General features: G+C 41.8%; 1 protein-coding gene and 1 pseudogene across 12 annotated transcripts in view; one reads left to right on the forward strand and one right to left on the reverse strand.

Moving 5' to 3' along the window:
* The window catches only part of EZH2 (enhancer of zeste 2 polycomb repressive complex 2 subunit), a 76,753-nt gene extending 63,055 nt beyond the window's left edge, over positions 1-13,698 (reverse strand). For 3 of the 12 annotated variants that reach the window (XM_017502894.2, XM_017502901.2, XM_017502892.2), the window contains exon 1: positions 13,507-13,677. Coding sequence is in view for 2 of the 12 variants with exons in the window: in XM_017502899.2 (XP_017358388.1) it covers positions 13,507-13,665 (159 nt within the window). In the remaining 10 variants the exon portion in view is untranslated. Of the gene's footprint in view, positions 1-13,506 lie in introns of all 12 variants that reach the window. The other 9 variants (XM_017502903.2, XM_017502897.2, XM_017502896.2 and 6 more) reach the window with 5 other exon arrangements.
* On the forward strand, positions 8,093-8,784 carry LOC108285621 (annotated as a pseudogene).
* Positions 13,699-24,532: the final 10,834 nt, after the last annotated feature.

The following is a 24,532-nucleotide window of genomic DNA, read 5'->3' on the forward strand; positions in this document are numbered from 1 at the left end:
AAAAAAAAAAAAAAAAAAAAAAAAAAGCACAAAGTTCATCTTATTACCAGCCTGCCCAACTTGGTGAAACCCCGTCTCTACTAAAAATACAAAAATTAGCCAGATGTGGTGGCACATGCCTGTAATACCAGCTACTTGGGAGGCTGAGGTGGGAGAATCACTTGAACCCAGGAGGCAGAGGCTACAATAAGCCAAGACTACGTCACCGCACTCCAGCCTGGGTAACAGAGTGAGACTCTGTCTCAAAAGAAAAAAAAGTTCACGTTATTAGAATCTTTCGTAATATTCATAAGGATAAATTTTACTTTTTCCATGTAAAAAAGGATGCATGGTATTGCCTTTTACGTAATTAAAATGCACAGTTTTCAAAAAATTCAAAAGTAAAATATTTGGGGCCAAGAAACATGGAGGATACTCAACATTGCTAATGCAAATCAAAACCACAATTAGATGGCACCTCACACCCATTATGTTGGCCACTACCAAAAAACCAAGTTTTGGCAAGGATGCAGAGAAAATAACAAGTGTTGGCAAGAATGCAGAGACACTGAAACCCTTGTGTACTATGGGTGGGGCTGTAAAACTTTCACAGCCATTATGGAAACCAGTACTGAGGTTACTCAAAAAATTAAAAATAGACCTACCATATGACCCAGCAATCACACTTCTGGACATACTCAAACCCCAAAATCTGACCTATGGAACCCAAATATACAAAAAAAATCAACCCACGCTATACACAAGTTTCACACTCCACAAATAGTGTATTTTCTCTCTCTCTTTTTTTTTTTTTTAAGATGGGTTCTTGTTCTGTTGCCCTGGAGTGCAGTGGCATGAATAACAGCTCGCGGCGGCCTTGATCTCCCAGGCTCAAGCAATCCTCCTGCCTCAGCCTCCTGAGTAGCTGAAACTACAGGCACACACCACCACACCTAGCTAATTTTTGTATTTTTTGTAGAGATGAGGTCTTACTGCTGTCCAGGCTGGACTCCAACTCCTGGCCACAAATGATCCTCCCACCCCAGCCTCCCAAGTGCTGGAATTACAGGCATCAGCCACCACGCCCAGCCAAACAGTATATTTTCTATCTGCGGTTGTTGAAAAACTCCACTTATAGATGGATCCACAGTTCAAACCTGTGTTGTTTAATAAGCAACTGTATATCCAAAAGAATTCAAAGCAAGATCTCAAAGAGATATTTGCATACCAACATTTACTGCATATTACTCTTGGCTAACCATGAATAGTGAATCACCAAATCACCAAGCAACCCAAATGTCCACCAACAGATAGATGGATTTTAAAATGTGGTCTATACATACAATGAAATAGTATACAGCCTTTAAAGAAAAAAACTGTCACATGCTACAAGGATGGACCTCAAAGACATTATGCTAAGCAAAATAAGCTAATCACAAAGGCGCAAATACTGTATCTAAAATAGTCAAAAATCATAGAAACCGAAGGTAGAAAGGTGGTTGCCAAGAATTTGGGGTGAAGGAAAAGTAGGAATTAATGCTCAATGGGTACAGAATTTCAGTTCTGCAAGATGAAAAAGTTCTAGAGATCTGCTGTGCAACAATGTGAATGTATTTAACACTACCGATAGATTTTACATTTTAAAATGGTAAAAGTGATAAATTTAACATGTGCTTTTTACAATTTTTAAAAGGCAAAATGATTTAGAAACTACATGTATATTAGGCACAAGGCAGGTTCTCAGCAAATAGTAGTTAGTTCTATTACATGCAGGCATTTGGTAGGGGGGTACTCATATATATACAAATAGAATGTATGAAATTTCACTATAGGCTATGACATCAAAAAATAGAAAAGCTCCTTTAATTATGACTGAAACTCTTTCACTGTTTAAAAACAATTAACTGTCTAGTTGTCTTAGATTTTTGTCATTTGCTTAAAGTACTTCTATAGTCTTTAGTATCAAAAACTAAGGCCCTAAAATAGATAAAGCAGTCATGCCATATTATCTGATACCTTTTTTTTAAACTTCCTGGAGACTTCTTGATATATGCTATGAATTTAGCCCACATGAATGCAGCTGAGGGAAAGATCACTGGGATCTGATCCAAGCCTATAATCCCACAGCTCTGGGAGGACAGAGTGGCAGGCCACCCTGGGCAAGATACAAGACACCATCTCTACAAAAAATAAAAAAATTAGCCCCACATCATGTCTCATGTCTATAGTCCCAGCTACTTGGGAGACTGAGACGGGGAAGATCCCTTGAACCCAGGGGTTCGAGAATACAGTAAGCTATGATCACGCCACTCCACGCCACTCTGGGCAACAGAGTGAAATCCTGTGTACCATTTAAAAAAAAAAAAAAATGAAAGAAAAAGAAATATCATTGTAAGATCAATTTGCAGAATCATCATTTCATAGTTTTTTTTTTTTTTTTGCCTCAGTTTCTCAAGCTTTCTGACTTTGATCAACAGTCTACCAAGATTACACATTAAAATTTTATAGTGATCAATATCATGACAGCAGCTAACATAGTACACTGGGTGAAGGCAGTACTTAAATAATTATTGAGTTGCTTACAGAAAAGAGGTCTTCCAAGTCCCAAATCAACTTCACAAATATTTTATTAGTACTTACAACGTACAAAAAGCCTTTTTTAAGCTCTGCCCTACATATAAATAAAAAGAAGCTAAAATAAAGGGAAGAGGCCAGGCGCTGTGGCTCACACCTGTAATCCCAGCACTTTGGAAGGCCAAGAAGGCAGATCACAAGGCCAGGAGATGGAGACCATCCTGGCCAGCATGGTAAAACCCCGTCTCTACCAAAAATATAAAAATTAGCTGGGCATGGTGGCACATTCCTGTAATCCCAGCTACCAGAGAGGCTGGAGCAGGAGAATCCCTAGAACCAGGGAGTCGGAGGTTGCAGTAAGCCGAGATGGAGCCACCACACTCCAGCCTGGCAACAAAACAAGACTCCGTCTCAGAAAAAAAAGGGAAGAAGGAGAGAGAACAAGACAAAAGAGTAATACACATGTTATGGTACATCTTTCTAAGCAGGAAAGAAACTGCCTAATTTGATTGGGATGGGAGAGGGGTGGTTTTTCAAGCCACAAGCTAAACAGAATCTTGAGATGCTGAAATAAGGAAGATATTCCAGAAACAGGACAGGCACAGAATCTCCACGTGAAATTTCCTGTAGTAAAAAACAAAGTGAGATCAACAGGAGAAAGGCATAAGAAAACTCCACATGAAATTTCCTGTAGTAAAAAACAAAGTGAGATCAACAGGAGAAAGGCATAAGAAAACTACCAGAGCTGGGCACACAGCGGCCCAGGCATGTAATCCCAGTACTTTGGGAGGCCAAGGTGGGAGGATCGCTTGAGCTTAGTAATCTGAGACCAGCCTGGGAAACATGGTGAAGCTCCATCTCTACCGACATACAAAAAAATTAGCTGGGCACGGTGGCGTGTGCCTGTGGTTCCAGCTATTCAGGAGACTGAGGTGGGAGGATTGCTTCAGCCCAGGAGTGGGGGGTTATAGTGAGCCAAGACTGTGTCACTGCACTCCAGATTTGGCAGCAGAGCAAAACCCTGTCTCAAAGAAAGAAAGAAAACTACCAGAGATAATACTAATTCAGAGAGTTTGGGTTGTTCTATGGACTACTTGGAATGCTACCTTCAGGAGCTTCTCAAACTTGAATCCACAGGCATGAGAGGATTGAAGTTAGCAATGCCATGACCACCTATAGAGGCGGTAAACACCACCCAAAGGAGGTCAACGGCTTGCTTTATATAGTTTTTCTTTGTTAAACAGGGAAAAGGAAAAGTTATGTATTACTTGTATATTGAAGAAAAACTAAAAATTTATTGTCGGGGCAAATTAGGTGTTAAGCAGAAGAAAGAACGGGTACTTTACAAAAATAAAATAGTATATAGAAATCAAGTATATATGCTCTGAAAAGCCATCCGTTTCTATACTAAAAACATTTACTCGATTGTCAAAATAGGCTGTTTGGCAATCATTTCTACACACCATATTCTAAGACTGACGTAACTTTTTACATTTAATATTCTCATTTATCCTTTAAAGAAAAAATTTAAGGTTTAACTCACTAATAAATTACAAGGTTTGAATCATGTAAAATGAAGAGAATTACTAAATATGGATCATTTTAAAAAATATTTAGCTTAATAAAAAAAAAATTTCTCATGCCACACCTAACAGTATATGAATAATATCCTTTTAGTTTACGTGTTTCTGCAAACACATAACATTCTGTTACACTAACTGATTTGAATTAAATGTTTTCACATAATTTATCTGATTATGCTTCCCACATTAAAGTTTTAACTTGATCATTATATTGTTAAAAATACATAAAATCAAACAAAAATTAAGGATAAAATATTTGCAACACAATCTGAGAGATAATATGACTATGTACCCAGTGCATATAAAGACCTCTTACCACTCAACCAAACAATCCAATTTTTTAAATGAACAAAAGGCTTGAACAAAAAAAAAGTATACACACGGCCAATAATCATATGAAAAGATGATCCAACAACATTCATCATCTGAGAAACACAAACCCACAATGAGATACTTAATACTCATTTAATGGCCAAAATTTAAGACTGGCAACATGAAGTGTCAATGAAAATGTGGATAAACTGTAACTTCTGCACAATTACAACTGTAACTTTCAATATAAAATGGCACAACTATTTTGGAAAAGAGTTTAACAGTTTCTTATATGGTAAAATCAATATTTATCACTAAAACGTGTCTAGGAAAGACACAGAAATGGTCATAGCAGCTTTATCAATAACTGAAAACAGTCCTATGTGTCCACCCCTGGGTAAACGAATTTAAAAACTGTAGTATATTCCTACAGTGGAATACTACAAGCGGGGTGCCATGGCTCACACCCGTAATCCCAACATTTTAGGAGGCCAAGGCAGGAGAATTGCTTGAGCCCAGGAGTTGGAGACCAGACTAGGCAACACAGGAAGATCCCATCTCTACAAAAAATATTAATAAGTTAGCTGGGCATAGTGGTACATGCCTGTAGTCCTAGCTACTTAAGAGAGGCTGAGGTGACAGGTTTGATTAAGGAGGTCAAGGTTGCAGTGAGCCGAGATCTCGCCGCTGCACTCCAGCCTGGACAACAAAGCAAGAACCTGTCTCAAAAAAAAAAAAAAAAGTTGAGAGAATGACTGTAAAGGAGCATGAAAAGACTCTGAGATGATGGCAACTGTCATAGATCTTGATCAAGGTAGTGGTGCAGGTGTCAAAACTCCTTGAATCATACCATTCAAATGTATGCTTTTTATTGTATGTAAATTATACTTCAATACAGTTGTTTTTACTAAAAATTCATATAATTTGACAATACCTATTAAAACTAGAAATGTTCATAATCTTTTTTTTGTTTTATTTTTTGGTGTTCATAATCTTGAAGCAGCCAACTCCCTAGAAAATTGTCACACAAGTGTTCAGATACATAAGGATGTTCACTTCTTTTCAATAGAAAAAGTGTCAATCACAATGGATTAGTTTGTTGCATAATGCACATTCATAAACTGGAATACTATGCATCCCACTTACAAAAGAGGTACAGCTGGATGGCTTAGAGCAGCGGGCAGCAAACTTTCTCTGAAAGGGCCACATGCTAATTATTTTAGGCTTTGCAGGCGACATCTAGTCTCCCTTATATATTTTTCAAGGGAGTGGGGTGGTGGTGTTTTACAACTCTTTTTAAAATGTTAACCTTAGCTTGTGGGCCTTACAAAAAATGATCCCTGACTGAGAGATCAGGACTTTGAAGCTAACATGCCCAAATTAAAATCCTTCCTCTACCACTAAGTACTTGTTACCTAATCTCTCTCTCTTGATATTTACAGTATCTATATAAAATAATGACTTAGAATAGTATCAAGCATAGTGAGCCCTAAAGGAACATTATTTTTTAATAAAATAATCTCTCTGTATTGACCTAAAAAAAAAAAAAAAAAACTATGTTATAACCAAATAACTTGGTCCCATTTTTATAAAATAAATGTAAAAATACATATTCATATATGAATACATTTGAAAATTTGGGGAAGAATATACGCCAAACTCTTATAGGCAGGGAATGAGATAATGGGGATCAATAACACCTTCATTTATAAATGTCTAAATTGTTTCCATAACTTAAATTGAACATATATTACTTATTAAATCAACAGACATTTCTAAATTGAAATAGATAAAACATGTGTGGTACCATTTTCCTAACCACCAGTCCAAAGCACATAATTTTAACTTTAGAAATGTTTTTGGTTCCATTCATGAGAAAGTATATATCAACTCTTTAAAATAATATTGGTACAATAACAATAACTAAAAAATCATTTATCAAACACTTTGTGCCAGGTACAGTTCTAAGGATTTCACATGTACCAATTCCTTAAATCCTCACAACCACCTTATCAGATATTATCATTAACCTTGACATTTTATAGATATGGATTCTCAGACATCAAGAGGGTAACACCCCAGACACAAATTGGTAGCTCAAGGATTGGAACCCAACAGTTTCCAAAGACCACATCCTTAGAACTCTACTCTCCTCCCCTCTCAAATGCATACTATTGTCACTCTGGTTGAGAAAGAAATTCTCAAAGATAACCCTCTTGTCTGTCTAGGGTTTCACACTGTACCTTCCTTTAAACTACAATTACTTTTTTCTTTTTTTTTTTTTTTTTTTTTTAAGTTTTTTTTTTTTTTTTTTTTTTTTTTTTTTTTTTTTTGAGACGAGTTTCACTCTTGTTGCCCAGGCTGGAATGCAGTGGCACGATCTCAGCTCACCGCAACCTCCACCTCCCAGGTTCAAGCCATTCTCCTGCTTCAACCTCCCCAGTAGCTGGGATTATAGGCATGCGCCACTATGCCCAACTAATTTTGTATTTTTAGTGGAGACGGAGTTTCTCCATGTTGGTCAGGCTGCTCTCAAACTTCCGACCTCAGGTGATCTACCCACCTCGGCCTCCCAAACTGCTGGGATTACAGGAAAGAGCCAATGCGCCCAGCCAATTACCAACTTTGAAATATAACTTTCTGAATGATTCAAATAAACTCATTTGGAGCTGACATATCTTTAATGAACCAGAAAGCCAGCAGATAACACAGAACAGACAAGAGTAGATAACATGGGGTCAAACAAAACTAAGTTTAGATCCTGACTGCAAATTCACTGCTGGATAATCCTGGGCAAATTCTTAACCCCTCCCCTGTAGACAGTTTCCTTATCTGTAAAGGTTTTCACGGTGTATTATTAAATTTTGTATTCTGGTGAGATATATTTGCGTATAATGTAAAATTTGCCATTTTTAAGTGTACAAATCTACAGCATTAAGTATATTCAAAATATTGTTCAACCATCACTATTATCCATCTCCAGAGTTTTTCACCATTTTAAACAATAATTCTGTAACATTAAATAATAATTCCCCCATTCACCCTTCCCCTCATAGCCCTGGTAACCTCTATTATACTTTCTGTCTCCATACAGTTGCCTATTCTAGCTACCTCATACAAATAAAATCATACAATATTGTATTTTTCTACAAAAGGTTGCATCTGGCTTATTTCACTCACCATAACATTCTCCAGGTCCATCCATATATCAGAATTTTTTTATGTCTGAAATATTTTGAAAATTTTATTTTATTTTGAAATTTCCCTCTGAAATGCTAAAATATCAGAATTTCATCCCTTTCATGTCCTTCTTTCACTCCCTCTATGTTTTCATTGGTGTATATACCACATTCTGTTAATTCACCTATTGATAGACGGGGTGGTTTTTACAAAAATTAAAAATGAAAGCTGGGGTACGGTGGGTCACACCTGTGATCCCAGCACTTTGGGAGGCTGAGGTTGGCGGATCGCTTTAGTTCAGGAGTTTGAGACCAGCCTCAGCAATGTGGCAAAACCCTGTCTCTATAAAAAAAATACAAAAATTAGCCAGGTGTGATAGCATGCACCTGTAGTTCCAGCTACTTGGAAGGCTGAGGTAGGAGGATCGCTTTAGCCCAGGAGGCAGAGGTTTCAGTGAGCTGAGATCATACATCTGCACTCCAGCCTGACAGACAGCCAGACCACGGTCTCCAAAAATTTTTTTTTAATTTAAAAATGTTGGATAAATGCGCAGGCGGGGACCAAAATGGTCTTTCCTAAGGATCCAGCAAGATGGCAGAGGTAGAGAAGAAGCAGCCGACCTTCTGCAAGTTCACCTACCGCAGTGTGGACCTGGACCAGCTGCTGGACATGTCCCACAAGCAGCTGATGTAGCTATACAGTGCGCGCCAACGGCGGCCGCTGAACCCCGGCCTTCGGCGGGTGAACCCGGGCCTGCGGCGGAAGCAGCAGTAGCTGCTGAAGCGCCTGCCTAAGGCCAAGGAAGCGCCGCCCAAGGAGAAGCCGGAAGTGGTGAAGACACACCAGCAGGACAAGATCATTCTGTCCAAGATGGTGGGCAGCACGTGGGCGTCTACAATGGCAAGACCTTCAACCAGGTGGAGATCAAGCCAGAGATGATCGGCCACTACCTGGGCAAGTTCCCCATCACCTACAAGCCTATGAAGCACGGCCGGCCGGGCATTGGGGCCACCCACTCCTCCCGCTTCATCACCCTCAAATAGTGGCTCCGCTAATTAAGGCGCACATTTCTCCCCCCCAAAAAAAAATGTTTAAAAAGTATCCAGGCCAGGCACACAGAGTAACTCCAGCACTTTGAGAGGCCGAGGCAGGCGAATCACCTAAGGCCAGGAGTTCAAGACTAGCCTGGCCAATATGGTGAAACCCAGTATCTACTAATAATATAAAAATTAGCTAAGGCCAGGCAGTGACTCACGCCTGTAATCCTAGCACTTTTTGGAGGCCGGGGCAGGTGGATCACCTGAGGTAAGGAGTTTGAGACCAACCTGGCCAAGATGTTGAAATCCTATCTCTACTAAAAATATAAAAATCAGCCAGGCATGGCGGTGCACGCCTGTAATCCCAGTTACTCAGGACGCTGAGGCAGGAGAATCACTTGAACCCAGGAGGCAGAGATTGCAGTGAGCCAAGATGGCACCACTGCACTCCAGACTAGGTGAGAGTGAGATCCGTCTCAAAAAAAAATAAAAATTAGCAGAGGATGGTGGCTCAACGCTTGTAGTCCCAGATACTCAGGAGGCTGAGGCACAAGAATTACTTTGGAGACTCCATCTCAAATAAAGTAAGTATCTGGGTCAGTCACAGTGGCTCAGCCTGTAATCCCCGCACTCTGGGAAGCCAAGATAGGAGGATTGCTTGGGGCCAAGAGTCTGAGACCAACCTGGGCAACGAAGCAGGATCCCATCTCTACAAAAAATAAAATTAGCCAGCACAATGTTGTGCACTGTTAGTACCAGTTACTCAGGAGGCTGAGGCAGGAGGATCCCCTGAGTCCAGGAGTTCAAGGCTGCAGTGAGCGATGATCTTGTTCTGTCTTGCTATTGCTAACGGAAAACAAGACCAATTAATAAGAAACTGTTAACCATAAAATCTATATACACATTTGTCATACTTTTATACCAAGTAGTGGAACAGTGGCAAGATATGGAATGGTACAGCCATCTTAGAAATTTACCAGCTATAACTTTTGAGGTATCATTGAATTTGCTAATCCATACTTAAATCATTTTAAAAGAATGATGGGGCGCATACCAATAAACAATCCAATTACATGGTCACTACATCCTTCAGTTTTAGCTCCAAAACCTACCTCAATTTACTCCAATAAAGAACTCATGAATTATAACAAAATGACTTTTCAATTAAAAGATCTACTACCCTCTCACCCTTTCCCTTCCTTATATTTTTGTAAAGGGATCATCAATATCAACATTTAATCAAATTAAGTAGATACTAAGTATCCAGATGATCCATAAAGTTCTCTCCAGTTGCCTGAGTGTAACAGTTGCACCTAAAAGATACCTAGTTTTCAAAAGTAAATAATTAGGAAAAACTTGGCACTTGTTCACCTTGACAACTATTTTTCTCTGTAATCATTCCCTCTTAAAGAGGGAGAAAAAGACCCTTCAAAGCTCCTCAGGACATGAATATTAACATATCCTGTTCACTTTGCAAATTCCTTTGTCAAATTATTTCCCTACATTTTTCATATTTCCTTAATTCATTTAACTATATTTAAAACCCCTATTCTCTAGCAACTACCAATGTAGGTGCTAGGTATTAAAAAAAAAAAAAAGAAAGAAAGAGCCTCTACAGGGAGGCACTTTGACTGTAGGGAAGAGAGGGATGCATAAACAAGTGATTACAATATAATTGAGACATGCTACAATAAAATATGATCCAAGCCCTGTGGGAACACAAGAGTGTCTGGGAATTCAGGGAAGACTTCCAGAAGGTAAAGTATCATCTGACCATGAACCTTTCTCTGAATTTAATGAATTTCTGCTCTTCACTTATGCTCTCCCTCAAAGATTTCACCTACCCATATAGAATCTATCAAGATTTACAGAAAATCTGTCATCTACACTGATATAAAGACTTCAAGGCTAATCCATAAATAATTTCTAATTAATTGCAGAATACATTATATTGGAGGATTTGTTCTTGTTGGTTTTTAAAAAGCAGATCAATTTTCTCAATCATTGTTCATATAAAGGGTAATATTAAAATAAATTCACACTCCTTAAGCATGCTACCTCAAATGAAGAAAGATATCCTGGAAAAATTCCAGTATGACTTGGAGAAATTTGCCTAAAATTTTTAAATGGCCAACATAAAGATATTCACTTATATGTATATGTGCAAGGCAAAGCTAGGTATCAAAGTATCAGAACTTTTTCTAACTACATTAGATTAAGTGTTCTTTTTTTTTTAAATCACTGCTACTTAAACTGACTAAATACATTCTCGAGTTGTACCAGAAAATAATTTAAGATGAATTTTTAAACCAATTCCCCAAAGAGATGTTTTTCAAAATATCTCATGGCAAGTACAAAGAACAGTAATTATCAAATGCAGAATACGCAAGGGCAAAAGTTAGAAATTTTTATCCTAGACTACATGTGGTGGCTCACGTCTGGAATCCTAGCATTTTGGGAATCTGAGGCAAGCAGATCACTTGAGATCAGGAGTTCGAGACCAGCCTGGCCAACATGGCGAAACCCCCTTTCTGCTAAAAATACAAAAATTAGCTGGGCATGGTGGGACATGCCTGTAGTCCCAGCTACTCTGGAGGCTGAGGCAGGCCAATAGCTTAAACCCAGAAGGCAGAAATTGCAGTGAGTACAGATCGGGTCACTGCACTCCAGCCTGGACAACAGAGCAAGGCTCTGTCTCAAAAAAGAAAAAAAAAAATTATCCTAAAATATCTGAATCTCTGCCAAAAATCTGCATAACTAGCTCATCTCATAAGGGACATGAGTATTAGGATTTTTTAAATACAGAATTATTAGTATCTAATATAAACATTACTTTTTTGTTATGTCTCAACACTTAGACCAGCACCTAGAATACCTGTACAGTGGTGTCAACACTCTCCAAAATATACATAATAAATTTATACTGCATTTGTCTCCATTTTTATGAAACCATAAGTAGATGTACATTAGATCTTTATCTGATAGGACAATGCAACCAGAAGAACGCCTATGTTTTTCTAACTTCTTTTCTTGGAATATATTCACTTTCCACAAAAATGAGAATTTAAGATGCTATTTCCCTGTTTCTGGGAAACCTTAAATATTACATAACCCAGCACATCTCCGAAAAGAGAAAACAAGATGCTTTATATCTATAACTAGAATCCTACCTATTCCTAACTTTAGAGACCATAAATAGGAAACTAAAATATATCTTAAATACTTTTGTTTTCTTACAAATAAAATTACAAATCAACAAGTTAGGATTACACTCTTGATCCATAGTCCTAAATATGAATTAGTTGCTAATGCTTATGAAAAGTAATAGAAAATGAACTCCAAAACCTCTAGAATTACAGGCTACATTCAACTACAACATTCGTGTTTTTCAAAGGTTTACCAAATGTTATTTTATGTGACATCAAAGCGCCACAAAATTAACAATGACTTGCTTGAAACATAAAAAACAAGCCTTCAAGTAAATAGCAAAGACACATTTTTATTTCCAAATGAATTTAAATTTTACAGATCCCGGGTGATAAACGAAGTTTAACTGTGGACAGCACAAGTTAAATTTCTTAGGCAACAAACATTTCTGCATCCAGTCTTTTCTGAATCACCAAAGCTATTGTTCACAGAAAACAAGACCAATTAATAAGAAACTGCTAACCATAAAATCTAAACGCACATTTGTCATAGGCATTCTATCACGTACTTCTATCTCCTCATCCTCATTCAGCCCGTTGGGATTTAGGGAATAATCGTTGGCTGAATGACAGTTGATTTCGTTAGCACCTGTCGCCATTCTCAGATGTATCACACAAGTTGGCCAAAACAGCTTGTAAATTTTTTTTTAAGGATTACGATTCTTTAGAAAGTGGGAACTCACTAGGCGTTCACCAAGTTTTCCAAAAGATCACGCTTCTCGACTCCTCCCGCTTTCCAAAAGTAACCCTGTGGCACAGATTTTTGGGGGGAGTGGAAGGGGATGTACACAATGAAGTGGGAATTCAACAGGAAGCACTCCAAAAACACAATCAATAGATAGCAGAGCACCTCGACTCTTCCCTCAAACTTAGCATAAAGCCAGACCAGGCGGCGAGGGCAGCCTGGGACCGCCGGAGCTAAGGGGGTTTCGGGCTGCGTCCTGGGGAAACATCAGAGGCGAAGCTACTCCGAGTTCCCCGCCGCGAACGCCGTCCCGCAGCCGCCGCGGCCCCAGCCCGGGGTCGGCGCGCCCGGGGCCGGGGGCGTGAGCCAGGCGGGGGCCGAGCCCTGCCCACCCCGGCCGCGGCCAGCGCCTCCCCACGCCCCTCTCCCGACCGCCGGCGGGCCGGGGTGTCGTGCCCCTTCCCTCGCGCCGAGCCCTCTGGAGACACAGTCCGTCCTTTGTCTGAGTGCCGGCTCGGCGGCTGGGTCCCACCAACTTGTGTCTGTCCCGTCCCACCCGGGCGCTCCCGCCACACAAAGGAGACTTGAAGCTCGAGCTGCCACCCCGGACTGGGCACCGGAACGCCCCGACCCCAGCCCCGGGGCCCCGGTCAGGGCAAGCACCGGGAAAGGAGCCCCCCGCACGCCCCCCGCCCCGCAGCTCTGGGGGTCCGCGCTGCCCCACTCGCGGGGTCCCGCGGGCCAGCCCGAAGCTCACAGCTCCTTCTGGGGGGGGGTCTCCCCTCACCCTCCACCACCCGCACGCCTACAAACGCGGCGCCCCTGTGAGCCCCGCTCTGGCGATACCCCGGACCGGCACAGCGGCGGCGGGGAGGTCTTGGCGCCGCCGCCGCCGCCCGGTTCGCACTCCTGGAGCTCCGCCGGCCGGGCCGCCCGCAGGGGCGCGTTACCTTCTTCCCGCGCGCCGGCTCGCGTCGTTCCCGCGCGTTGCTCTCGCGCGCCGCCGCCGCCGCCGCCGCCGCCGCCGCCGGGGCTCCACTGCCTTCTGTGTCCCACCGGGTGTCCGACGCGACCGGACCGAGCGCCAAACGCGGCAGCCCAATCGCCATCGCTTTTATTTGGCCCCCCCAGCCCAATCAAGCGCCGCCCCGATTGGCGGGACGCGAGGCAGTCGCCCGTCCAATCACAGGGCCCGCCGAGCTCGAAGGCGCCGAGCCAGCCCCACGCAGAATGCGCTCTGGGCTCGCGGGCGGGCGCTGGCGGCGCGTGCGCGCTGGGGCGGCGGCGGAGCTCGCTCCGAGGGACGCGGTCGGCAGTGTGGAAGCGCCGCCGCCAGTCTCTTTGTTCTTTCGCTGAACACACGGCGCCTCTCAGGAAGGCGGTGGTCAGGCAGGCCGGGGCGGGGAGACTTTGCGGGGTCCGGAGCCCGCTGTCGGCGGGAGGCGGGTAGGGTAGGTGGCGGGAACCGGCCGAAGGGCGGGACAACGCGTCCGCGGCTCTTGGCGGGAACCTGCGCCGCGGAGTTCCCGGGCGGGGGCGGGGCGGGGGCTGCAAGCCAAGTTTGAACCAGTTCAAAACTCGGGGGTGGTAACGGTTTTAACTGCCGCGCTCGTTTCCCCGCGCGCGGAGCCGCGGCCCGGGCCAGCCACTTGTGGTGGTTCCCGGGGAGGGGAGGGAGCGGGTCCTAGAAGTCGACTCTGCTGCGGCGCCGCGTTTGCGGGGAGACCCTCGCCTGGGCCCACGCGCTGCCCGCGGCCCCGTTACTTCCTTTTTATTTTTATGAGACGGAGTTTCGCTCTTGTTGCCCAGGCTGGAGTGCAATGGCACGATCTTCGCTTACTGCAACCTCCGCCTTCCGGGTTCAAGCGATTCTCCTGCCTCAGCTTCCCGGGTAGATGGGATTACAGGCATGCGCCACCACTCCCGGCTAATTTTTCATTTTCAGTAGGGATGAGGTTTCTCCATTTTGGTCAGGCTGGTCTCGAACTCCCGATCTCGTGTGATCCGCCCGCCTGGGCCTCCCAAAGTGCTGGGATTACTGGCCTGAACCACCGCGCCCGGTTACTTCTGTCCGCTGCTGCCTCCTGTCCGCTGCTTTCCCCCGGCCGCTGGACTTTGGCTGACCGAGCTTGCAGTGCTCATCGCCCTAGAAACCTGTGAAAGGGCGACATTACTGCCATTTCAGACCCTTCCAGTGTTCGCAGTTCCAGGCACGTGTCAGTGTTAAAAATCGTTTATCAAGATGAGCGCGGTTCACTTGCCGCTTCTGCAAAGTGTGAGGATGATTGCAGTATTTTTTAGTGATTAAAAAAAAATGATCTTGTTTGTGGAGGGGGCAACCTGTCTCAACCCAGAGGAATTAGAGATTCTGCTTAGGATATAATCTCTCCTGTTGCTTCATGTGGCAGTGCAGCTAAGAGTATTCCGAATTTATTTTTACTAGGATGTGTATGTATGGGATAAAATACCACTGTCATGTAAACTGAGGTTCCGTATTGAGAGTTCAGACTGGAAACTGAAAAAGGTCACCTATGAACTGTTGGGGTAAAAATCGGAAAAAATATTTTTAATGATATTTTTTAATGACTATCCAGAATTTTTCATCTGATGAATCAAGCCCATAATTTTCCCACCTTTCCTAAATCACCATGCCATTCCTCACATATATTCTGAACCACTCCAATGTTAGAAAGTATATATGAAGGGAAGCTAAAAGATGAGGAGAAATAGGCAATCATGTGCCCAGATAAAAACAAAATTATCTTATGAATCACTGATAGGACTGCAAAAAGTAAATACGTTATGCAACTGAGATGTGATTGTAAAATAATGAATTACAGCTGTCGTTACTTACAGTCACCAATATATTCATTTTCCAAGATAAAGTGCTTCTATGTAGGCCAGCAATTTACAATTTTTTTAAACCAGCAATTTAAGTCTCAGAAATTAACAACTTATCCCCAAGAATTTGTCAGTCCTATAATACTAAATATGAAAATGCATCTTTAAAGAGGAAGATCAAGGAAATTAGAGACTAGCATAAAACAAAGAAGTATGTAAGTATATGCTACATAGTGTGAAATATATAAATTGTTAGACATTTAGCAGCAAGGATGATGATCAAGATGCTCCAGGCCAGGCTTAGTGGTTCACACCTATAATCCCAGTACTCAGAAGCCGAGGTGGGAAGCTCTGAGACCAGCCTGGGCAACAGAGCAAGACCCCATCTCTACAAAAAAAATTTTTTTAATTACTGGCTGCGGTGGCATGGTCCCAGCTGCCTCCCAAGGCCGAGGTGAGGGGACTGCTTAAGCTCAGGATCTCTAGGTTACAGTGAGCTATGATTGCATCACTGTACTGCAGCCTGGGCAACACAGTGAGAGCCCATCTCTTAAAAAAATTGAGTGGTTGGACAGAATATTAGTACCAAGTGAATATTTAAAAAAAAAAAAAAAAAAAAAAAAAACAGGCTAGGTGCGGTCGCTCACACCTGGATTCCTAACGCTTTGGGGGCCTGAGGCAGGCAGATCACAAGGTCAGGAGATTGAGACCATCCTGGCCAACATGGTAAAACCCTGTCTCTACTAAAAATATAAAAATTAGCTGGGTGTGGTGGCACACATCTGTAGTCCTAGCTACTCAGGAGGCTGAGGCGGGGGAATCGGTGGACCCGAGAGGTGGAGGTTGCAGTGAGCCAAGATCTCGCCACTGCACTCCAGCCTGGGGACAGCAAGACTCTGTCTCAAAAAGACAAAGAAAAGAAACATAAAAAGAATGTCACTAGAGCAGCCATTTTCACTGGGAAGAGTGTGTGGGTTGGACTGTAACCATTAGAGAGCTAAATGGGGTGATATTAAATATATAACAGACATTTAATATAATATGAAGGCTAGATTGAAACAGAAAGCATGCCAGTGGATCACAGTATTTTCTTAATTCAGTGGTGACATCCAGTTAAGCAAAATAGTTTAGACCACAGTAATGGCAGGAAAAGGGGATAATTTGAAAATATTGCAGAAGGATTTCATTGTATGTGGGGGTCATATGTCTTGCAACTCCTTTCTGTATTTTGACAAATACAGGAAAATTAGGAGGGGGAAGAAGTATTTTGCTTTTGCTACCAAAAAAAAAAAAAAAACCTAAGGATGTCTAACCCAGGAAAGCAAGAAAAAACTATACAGGCCAATTATACCGACCTCTATGACTATTTCAATGGGAAAAAAATATTTAATGTATGTAATGAATAGTAGACATACGAACAAGTGTGTGTGTGAATGCCACTTGCTCAAGAGGCCTAGATGAAGCAGAAAGCCAGGCTAAACAAAAGGTGGATGTGGAAGGTGAGGGTCACCAAGCTTTTTCATTTCTGTGTAAAGATTGTTTGTCCTCTATGAAGAAAAAAAATTCAGTATTAAAGTTACAAGATGAAACCAAAAACAGAAAGTTAAGCCCTAAAGTCAGGAAGTAGCACTACCTTTTTCACTGTTGTACCCCAGCACACAGCAGATCCTTAGGGTTGTCCTGGGGGAACTGGAAAAGACTAAGTGCAAAGTTAAGGCTGTTAGCCTCACAGAACTTCCCTTTCCATCCCTTCACTTCTCAGAACCTCCCTTTCAACCCCATAAATGGTATTTACTTCCCACACATTATTCAGCACTCATTTATGGAGTGGTTACTCTGTGAATGATAATTAACATGAGGTGGTGATAAATTAAAAATAAGGCGTGGGAAGTGGGAAGTGTTGGGTGCAAATGCTGTAATTTTAAAACAGCTTAGGGCTGGATATGGTGGGTTACCCCTGTAATCCCAGCACTTTGGGGGCCCAGGTGAGAGAACCTCTTGAGTTCACAAGTTCTAGATCAGCCTGGGCAACATAGCAAAATCTCATCTCTTCCAAAAATACAAAAATTAGCCAGTCGTGGTGGCAAGCACCTATAGTCCCAGCTACTTTGGAGACTGAAGTGGAAGGATCACTTGGTCCTGGAAGGCGGAGGTTGCAGCAAGATGGAACCACTGCACTCCAGCCTGGGTGATGAGCCAGACCTTGTCTTTAAAAAAAAAAAAGGAGTAAATTCAATGTTTAAATAATTAAAAAAAAATTTAAAAAACTACTTGGTTATGGAAGCCCTCATTTTGAAGGTGACATAGGAAGACAAACTTGAAGGAGCTGAAGGGGCAGTGACTGAGAGAAGACTGTTCTGAGCAGAGAGACGGTCCAGTGCCTGGGCCTGAGACGGAAGCATGGCTGATGTGCTGTAGGATGGGAGGAGGAAGAACAGTAGGAAATGATATTGAACAATGGAGGAGGCACAAGCAGATTTTTTGGCAGGTTGTGGACCATAGTTAGGTCTTTATCTTTTACTAAAATTAGAGGATTTTGAGCAGAAAGGTGACTTGATCATTTAAACAAGATCATTCTAGCTGCTGTGTTGAAAGGAGCCTGAAATGTAGCAGGGGCCAAATCAGAGAGGACAGTGATGAGTCGGTTGTAATAAGCAAGGCAAGAAATGATTGTGGCTCAGACCAAAGTGGCAACAATGAGCTGGTGGGAAGTAGTCAGAGTTTGGATATATTTTGAAGGCATAAGCAACAGAATTTCCTGACAGATTGTTATAGGATACAAGAAAGATTGCATATAACAAGTATCAGTTCTCAATACAAGGACCCTGAGAAGGGGTGAACTCTCATGAAGAACCAGAGCGGCATTATACCGCAGCCTGGAACACGCCACAGGCTGGGGCCAGGAGATGTGTGACGTGTCAAGAAACCTTAATAAAAATAAAAACATTTTTTAGTTGTGATTGAAATTAACCTGACAGGTTGAAATAGTCACCTCTAGAAAACCAAGCAAGGTATAGTAGGCAGCCTCTAAAATGCCTTTTTTTTTTTTTTTTTTTTTTTNTTTTTGAGAGAGAGAGTCTTGCTCTGCCAGTTGGGCTGGTGTGCAGTGGTACAATCTCAACTCATTGCAACCTCCGCCTCTTGCTCAAGCAATTCTCCTGCCTCAGCCTCCCGGGTAGCTGGGATTACAGCTGTGCACACCACCACACCTGGCGAATTTTTGTATTTTTAGTAGTGACGGGATTTCACCATGTCAGCCAGGCTGATCTCTAGCTCCTGACCTCAGGTGATACTGCCACCGCAGCTGGTCAATGCACCCATAATACTAATACCCCCTGGTATTCACTGCCTTGTGTAATCCTCTCCCTTGTGGTGGGGTAGACCTAGTGACTTGCTTCTAATAGGATATGGCCACAAAAGGAATGGGATGTCATCCCCAAAATTACGTAATAAGGAGATAGTGACCTCCTAGCTTGCTCCCTTGCTCTGGCTGTAACAAGCTGCTGTTTCAGCTTTCTCTTATACCTCTACCACCCTAAATTCCAGCCATATTGTATTATTCACTTTCCCAAACACAATTTCAGCTTCACTGATCAAGATGTTACAATTTTAAGACTTTTAAGAAAGTAATTTGATCAAACAAATGAGTAGACTAAAACAGATATAAGCCTTTAAACAATCTAGAAATTACCTGGCTGTTTTAAACAAATTCAAGTGTGAAATTGAAGAGTACTTGGCCAAAATATGGTTACAAACAACCCCTAGGCAGAATATCATTTTCCAGATGTGATACCTGTCTTATAAAAGACTGTTGAGGATATGGGGAAGTGAAGACCTGATTAACCTTACCATTATTCTGGGGTGTGACAAGGGAGAAGATCAATAAAGACTAAAAAAATACCATACGAGGAGAGAACATGGAGGATCACTTGAGCCCAGGAGTGCTGGGCTGTAGTGGGCTGTGTTGATCAGGTTTCTGCACCAAGTTCAGCATCAGATAGTGAAATTCAAGGAGCTAGAGACCACAAGGTTGCCTAAGGAGGGGTGAATAGACCCAGGTTCGAAATGGACCACGTCAAAACTCCTGTGCTGATCACTAGTGGGATTGTGCCTCTGAATAGCCACTACCCTTCAGCTTGGGCAACAAAACAAGACCCCATCTTTAAAAAAAAAAAAAAAAAAGTCTGAGTGTGGTGGCTCATGCCTGTAATCCCAGCACTTTGGGAGGCTGAGGTAGGCTGATTGCCTGAGCTTAGGAATTCAAGACCAGCCTGAGCAACATGGTGAGACCCCCGCCTCTACTAAAAACACAAAAATTAGCCAGGCGTGGTGGCCCGTGCCTGTGGTCCCAGTTACTTGGGAGCCTGAGGCATGAGAATCACTTCAACCTGGGCAGCAGAGGTTGCAGTGAGTTGGGATCACGCCACCGCACTCCAGCCTTGGCAACAGAGCAAGACTCTGCCTCAAAAAAAAAAAAAAAAAAAAAAAGTTTTAGCAAAGGATAAAACTTGGAAACAAAACCGCACAATTGTATAAGTAATCTTCATATATTAGAATTAATGAGTGAAAAGTACCTGGATACAAACCTAGTTTATAAAAAGTCATTTTTTGTGTACTAACAATAAAGAGGAAATTAAACTTTTAAAGTGATACATACTATTTATCTTTGGGAAAATATCAAATACCTAGTAATCTGATGAAAGGTATAAGACCTATGCACAAAATATTACAAACAATATTGAGGAAAGCTTAAGCCCTAAATAGAGGGAATGCCATTTTTATTATTTGGAAGATGCACAGAATCAACACGATGCCAATCAAAACCCCAGGAGGATCTGTGAATGCATTTGCATGTGTGTTTGTAGAAATTGACAAGTTGATTCTAAAATACATGCAAAATGTAAAAAGCCGAAAAGAGCTAAGAGAATTAAAGAAGAATAAAACTGGGCAACTTTACTACCAGATATCAAAACCTATCTTTTTTTTTTGAAATGGAATTTTGTAGGCCGGGCGCGGTGGCTCAAGCCTGTAATCCCAGCACTTTGGGAGGCCGAGGCGGGTGGATCACGAGGTCAAGAGATCGAGACCATCCTGGTCAACATGGTGAAACCCCGTCTCTACCAAAAATACAAAAAATCAGCTGGGCATGGTGGCGTGTGCCTGTAATCCCAGCTACTCAGGAGGCTGGGGCAGGAGAATTGCCTGAACCCAGGAGGCGGAGGTTGCGGTGAGCCGAGATCGCGCCATTGCACTCCAGCCTGGGTAGCAAGAGCGAAACTCCGTCTCATAAAAAAAAAAAAAGAAATGGAATTTTGTTCTTGTTGCCCAGACCGGAGTGCAATGACATGGTCTTGGCCCACTGCAACCTCTGCCTCCTGGGTTCAAGTGATTCTTCTGCCTCAGCCTCCCAAATAGCTGGGATTGCAGGCGCCTACCACCATGCCTGGCTAATTTTTGCATTTTTAGTAGAGATGGGGTTTCACCCCATGTGGACCAGGCTGATCTCAAACTCCTGACGTCAGGTGGTCCGCCCACCTCAGCCTACCAAAGTGCTGGGATTACAGGCATGAGCCACCACGCCTGACCAAAACCTAGCTTTTTAAAGCTGTTGTAATTAAGACAGTAATATTGCCCCACAGATCGACAAACAGACCAATGGGAAACAAAGAGTCCAGAAACAGGCTCATAGTTACGTGGTTTATAACAAAGGTGGCTTTTCAGTGCAGCTGGGAAAGGATGGTCTTTTCAATAATTGGTTTTGGGTCAACTGGCCTTCCTTACGGGGAAAAAATCTTGACCCCTGTTTCAAACCAGATGAGTTGCTGATCTAAATGTGAAATACAACATAGGGAATGATCTTGGAATAGTCAAAAAGTTCTTAAACAGAATCAAAAATGTGCTCACCATAAACAGCCGGGCATAGTGGCTCACACCTGTAATCCCAGGACTTTGGGAGGTCAAGGCAGGTAGATCACCTGAGGTCGCAAGTTTCAGACCTGCTTGGCCAACATGGTAAAACCACGTCTTTCCTGAAAATACAAAAATTACCCGGGCATGGTGGTGGGCACCTGTAATCCTAGCTACTCAGGAGGCTGAGGCAAGAGAATATCTGGAACCTGGGAGGCAGAGGTTGCAGTGAGCCGAGATCGTGCCATGTACTCCAGCATGGGCAACAGCAAAAGACTATCTCAAAAAAAAAAAAAAAAAAAAAAAATTATAAAAAAAAAAAAAAAAAAAAAAAAAAAAAAAAAAAAAAAAAAAAAAAAAGGTGTTCACCATAAAGGAAATAAGTGCTATATTGATCTGTATTAAATTTAAGAACTTCTGTTTGTCAAAAGACACCATTAGGATACTCAAATAACAGGCCAAAGAATAGGAGAAATTCACAATGCACTTACCTAAGAAAACACTTGTCATCCAGATCCTATAAACCACAAAACGATTTGAAGGAGAAAACAGAACATTAGGAAATGGCCAAAGGGGAGGGAACCCTTAATAAACTGGCACCCAAAAAAGTGGAAATGCAGATGTCCAATAAACATATAAAAAGGTGCCCAGTTTCATTAGTTACCAGAGACATGCAAATAAAACTTAATGGAGTATCACTGCATACCTACGCAAAGGCTAAAATGAAAAAATACAGAAGATAACAAGTGTAGGTAAGGATATGAAGAAATGAAAATTTTTATGCACTGCTAATAGAAGTACAAGTTGGTATAGCCATTTTCGAAATTTGAGAAGAGATAGTATCTATGACACTGGAACAAATAGGGGATACTCTATAACATAGCAGTTCTTCCAGGTGTATCTCTGGCAAGTAGTATATGTTTGTATGTATATATATTTACCACATGACATGTGCAAAAAAGTTCATAATTGTCACAAACTGGAAACTATCCAAATGCCCATCAAAAGTAGAATGAATAAATTGTGGTTAATTTATATGATAGGATATTCTACAATGATGCAAAGAGTCTACAGCTACATACAACAAAATGAATGAGTCTGATAAATATAACGTTAAGTGAAAGAATCCAGAGAATATGTATGAAATGATCTTGTTTATCTAAGTTTCTTAACAGCCCAAGCAGTCCAGGCATGGTAGCTTGCACCTGTAATCCCAGCACTTTGGGAGGCTGAGGCGGGTGGGTCACCTGAGCTTAGGAGTTCAAGACCAGCATGAACAACATGATGAAATCCCATCTATACAAAAAATACGAAAATTAGCAGGGTGTGCTGGGCTGCCTGTAATCCTAGCTGCATGGGAGGCTGAGGTGGGAGGATCACTTGAGCCCAGGAGGTTGAGGCTGCAGTGAGCCATGATCAAACTTAAAAAAAAAAAGAAAAATGGAGGTATCGACAAAAGTAAATACTACAAGCATGTTTGATCACTGCACTAAAAAGATTAAGAGAGGGAGAGAATGAGGTAGGGGTTAGGGAGGGAAAAACGTAGAGATTCTGTTAAATAAAGACAAGGAATTGATCTTTAGGCTGAAAACGCAAATGTCGAGAAGTGAATCGTGTTCAGATTATCTGAAAATATATACAATCTGGATAAGATGAACTCCTTATTTTTCACTGATTTCCAATGTGTTTCAATTAAAAAGCACTTCTTGCAGTCTCTGCAATGTCTACTGATAACAAACAGTTCAGAATTACTTCACTTGGTAACTAGCTTAAAGAACTCATTACCAAAAAAAAAAAAACAGTATAATTAGACAAATGTAAAACAGTTTAAAATGTTTGCAAAAATGTTGAAAAGTCTGGGCCATACATGACCCTTCATTTATTCATTCAAAAGACATTTATTTAGTGCTTTTGTTCTATGCCCTGTAGTCCCAGCTATAGGAATATAGATGAGGATTGGGAGGTCATGGAGACATAGAGCATTCCTCAAGAAAGCAAGCAAGAGGAAAGCAAGGAAGGGATGTGGGATTTGGAGCAGAGAAGTAGTTAGCTACACCAAGCTAAGAAGGTGGCCAGATCAGCAATGGGACAACCTAGACCTGCTCCCAAGACCAGAGTGAACTGGGTGCTTTCAGCAGCCCACTCCCATGATTGGTGGGCGCAGTTAACTCACTTACCTCTAGAATCATCATTGCCTAGAACCTCAGGGTGGCATGTGTGACCTGGAACCTGAAACCAGGACAGAAATCAGTAAGATTTCTGAAAGAGGCATTCCTAATGGAAATGGGGTTACTGGATAGAGTGAGCTTGGAAATCAAATTCTCTGGATAAAAGATCTTTCACTGCTCCCAGTACAGGGTGGTGCCCTCCTCAAACTCTTGCATGTCCTTGATGGGTTTGAGCTGCAAAGTTCTCTGTCACCTTGTGTCCTCCGAGATGCGGGCCAGCAGGCAGAGAGTACCATTGCACACACTCACTGCTGACATCTGTCCTGTTGGCCCAGGACACCCGCTGGAAAGACAAGGCAACTCTAGTTTGTACAAGTTCTGTAACAGTCTGTTGACGTGTTGCTTTGCAATTCTTGGTGTACTAATCGCTGGCTAAAGACATTCCTAACAGTAAAAGAAGAACATGTTCGGATTCAATATTTTACATGTGAGAAATGTATCCAATTGCAGAAATTCATCCCTAACTTGAGGAGAAAATATTTTCCCGCCGATGAAATTTATCAAATTGGTATAGAATCTTCTGGGAAGAAAAACAGTAACCGTGATAAAACTTCAGCTGGGAGCCATATGTTTTTAAAAGCAGCCATTTTAAACTAAGGGCAATATATCAAGTGATAAAGCTGGTTCACTTTGCAGTGTTGTCACACATACCTGACCTGTGAAATTATGGGGAGAAAAATCACTGGACTTAAAAATATTGCACAGGAAACTGACCTTGTAGACTCACTTCTGAACACTCTGATACAATGATTATCCTAGTATAATAAAAGAATTATCAGTTGCTCAATATTTTATATCTTATGACTGAAAAAGAAAATAGTATGTAATAATTAATGAACTAGCAGAACCTTCTCAGTAAAAAGGCATTTGTTTTTGTCTGTAATTTTATTATATGGTACACCTTATTTTACAAACCAGTGTTCTTTTAAAGTAGGCTGGATTGATAAGGAAACATTATTAAAATTTTTCTAAAATATTAAATTATTTCTACTTTGAGATT

The sequence above is a fragment of the Cebus imitator genome, unplaced genomic scaffold (assembly GCF_001604975.1).
Source record: "Cebus imitator isolate Cc_AM_T3 unplaced genomic scaffold, Cebus_imitator-1.0 Scaffold304, whole genome shotgun sequence".
Classification (NCBI taxonomy): Eukaryota; Metazoa; Chordata; class Mammalia; order Primates; family Cebidae; genus Cebus; species Cebus imitator.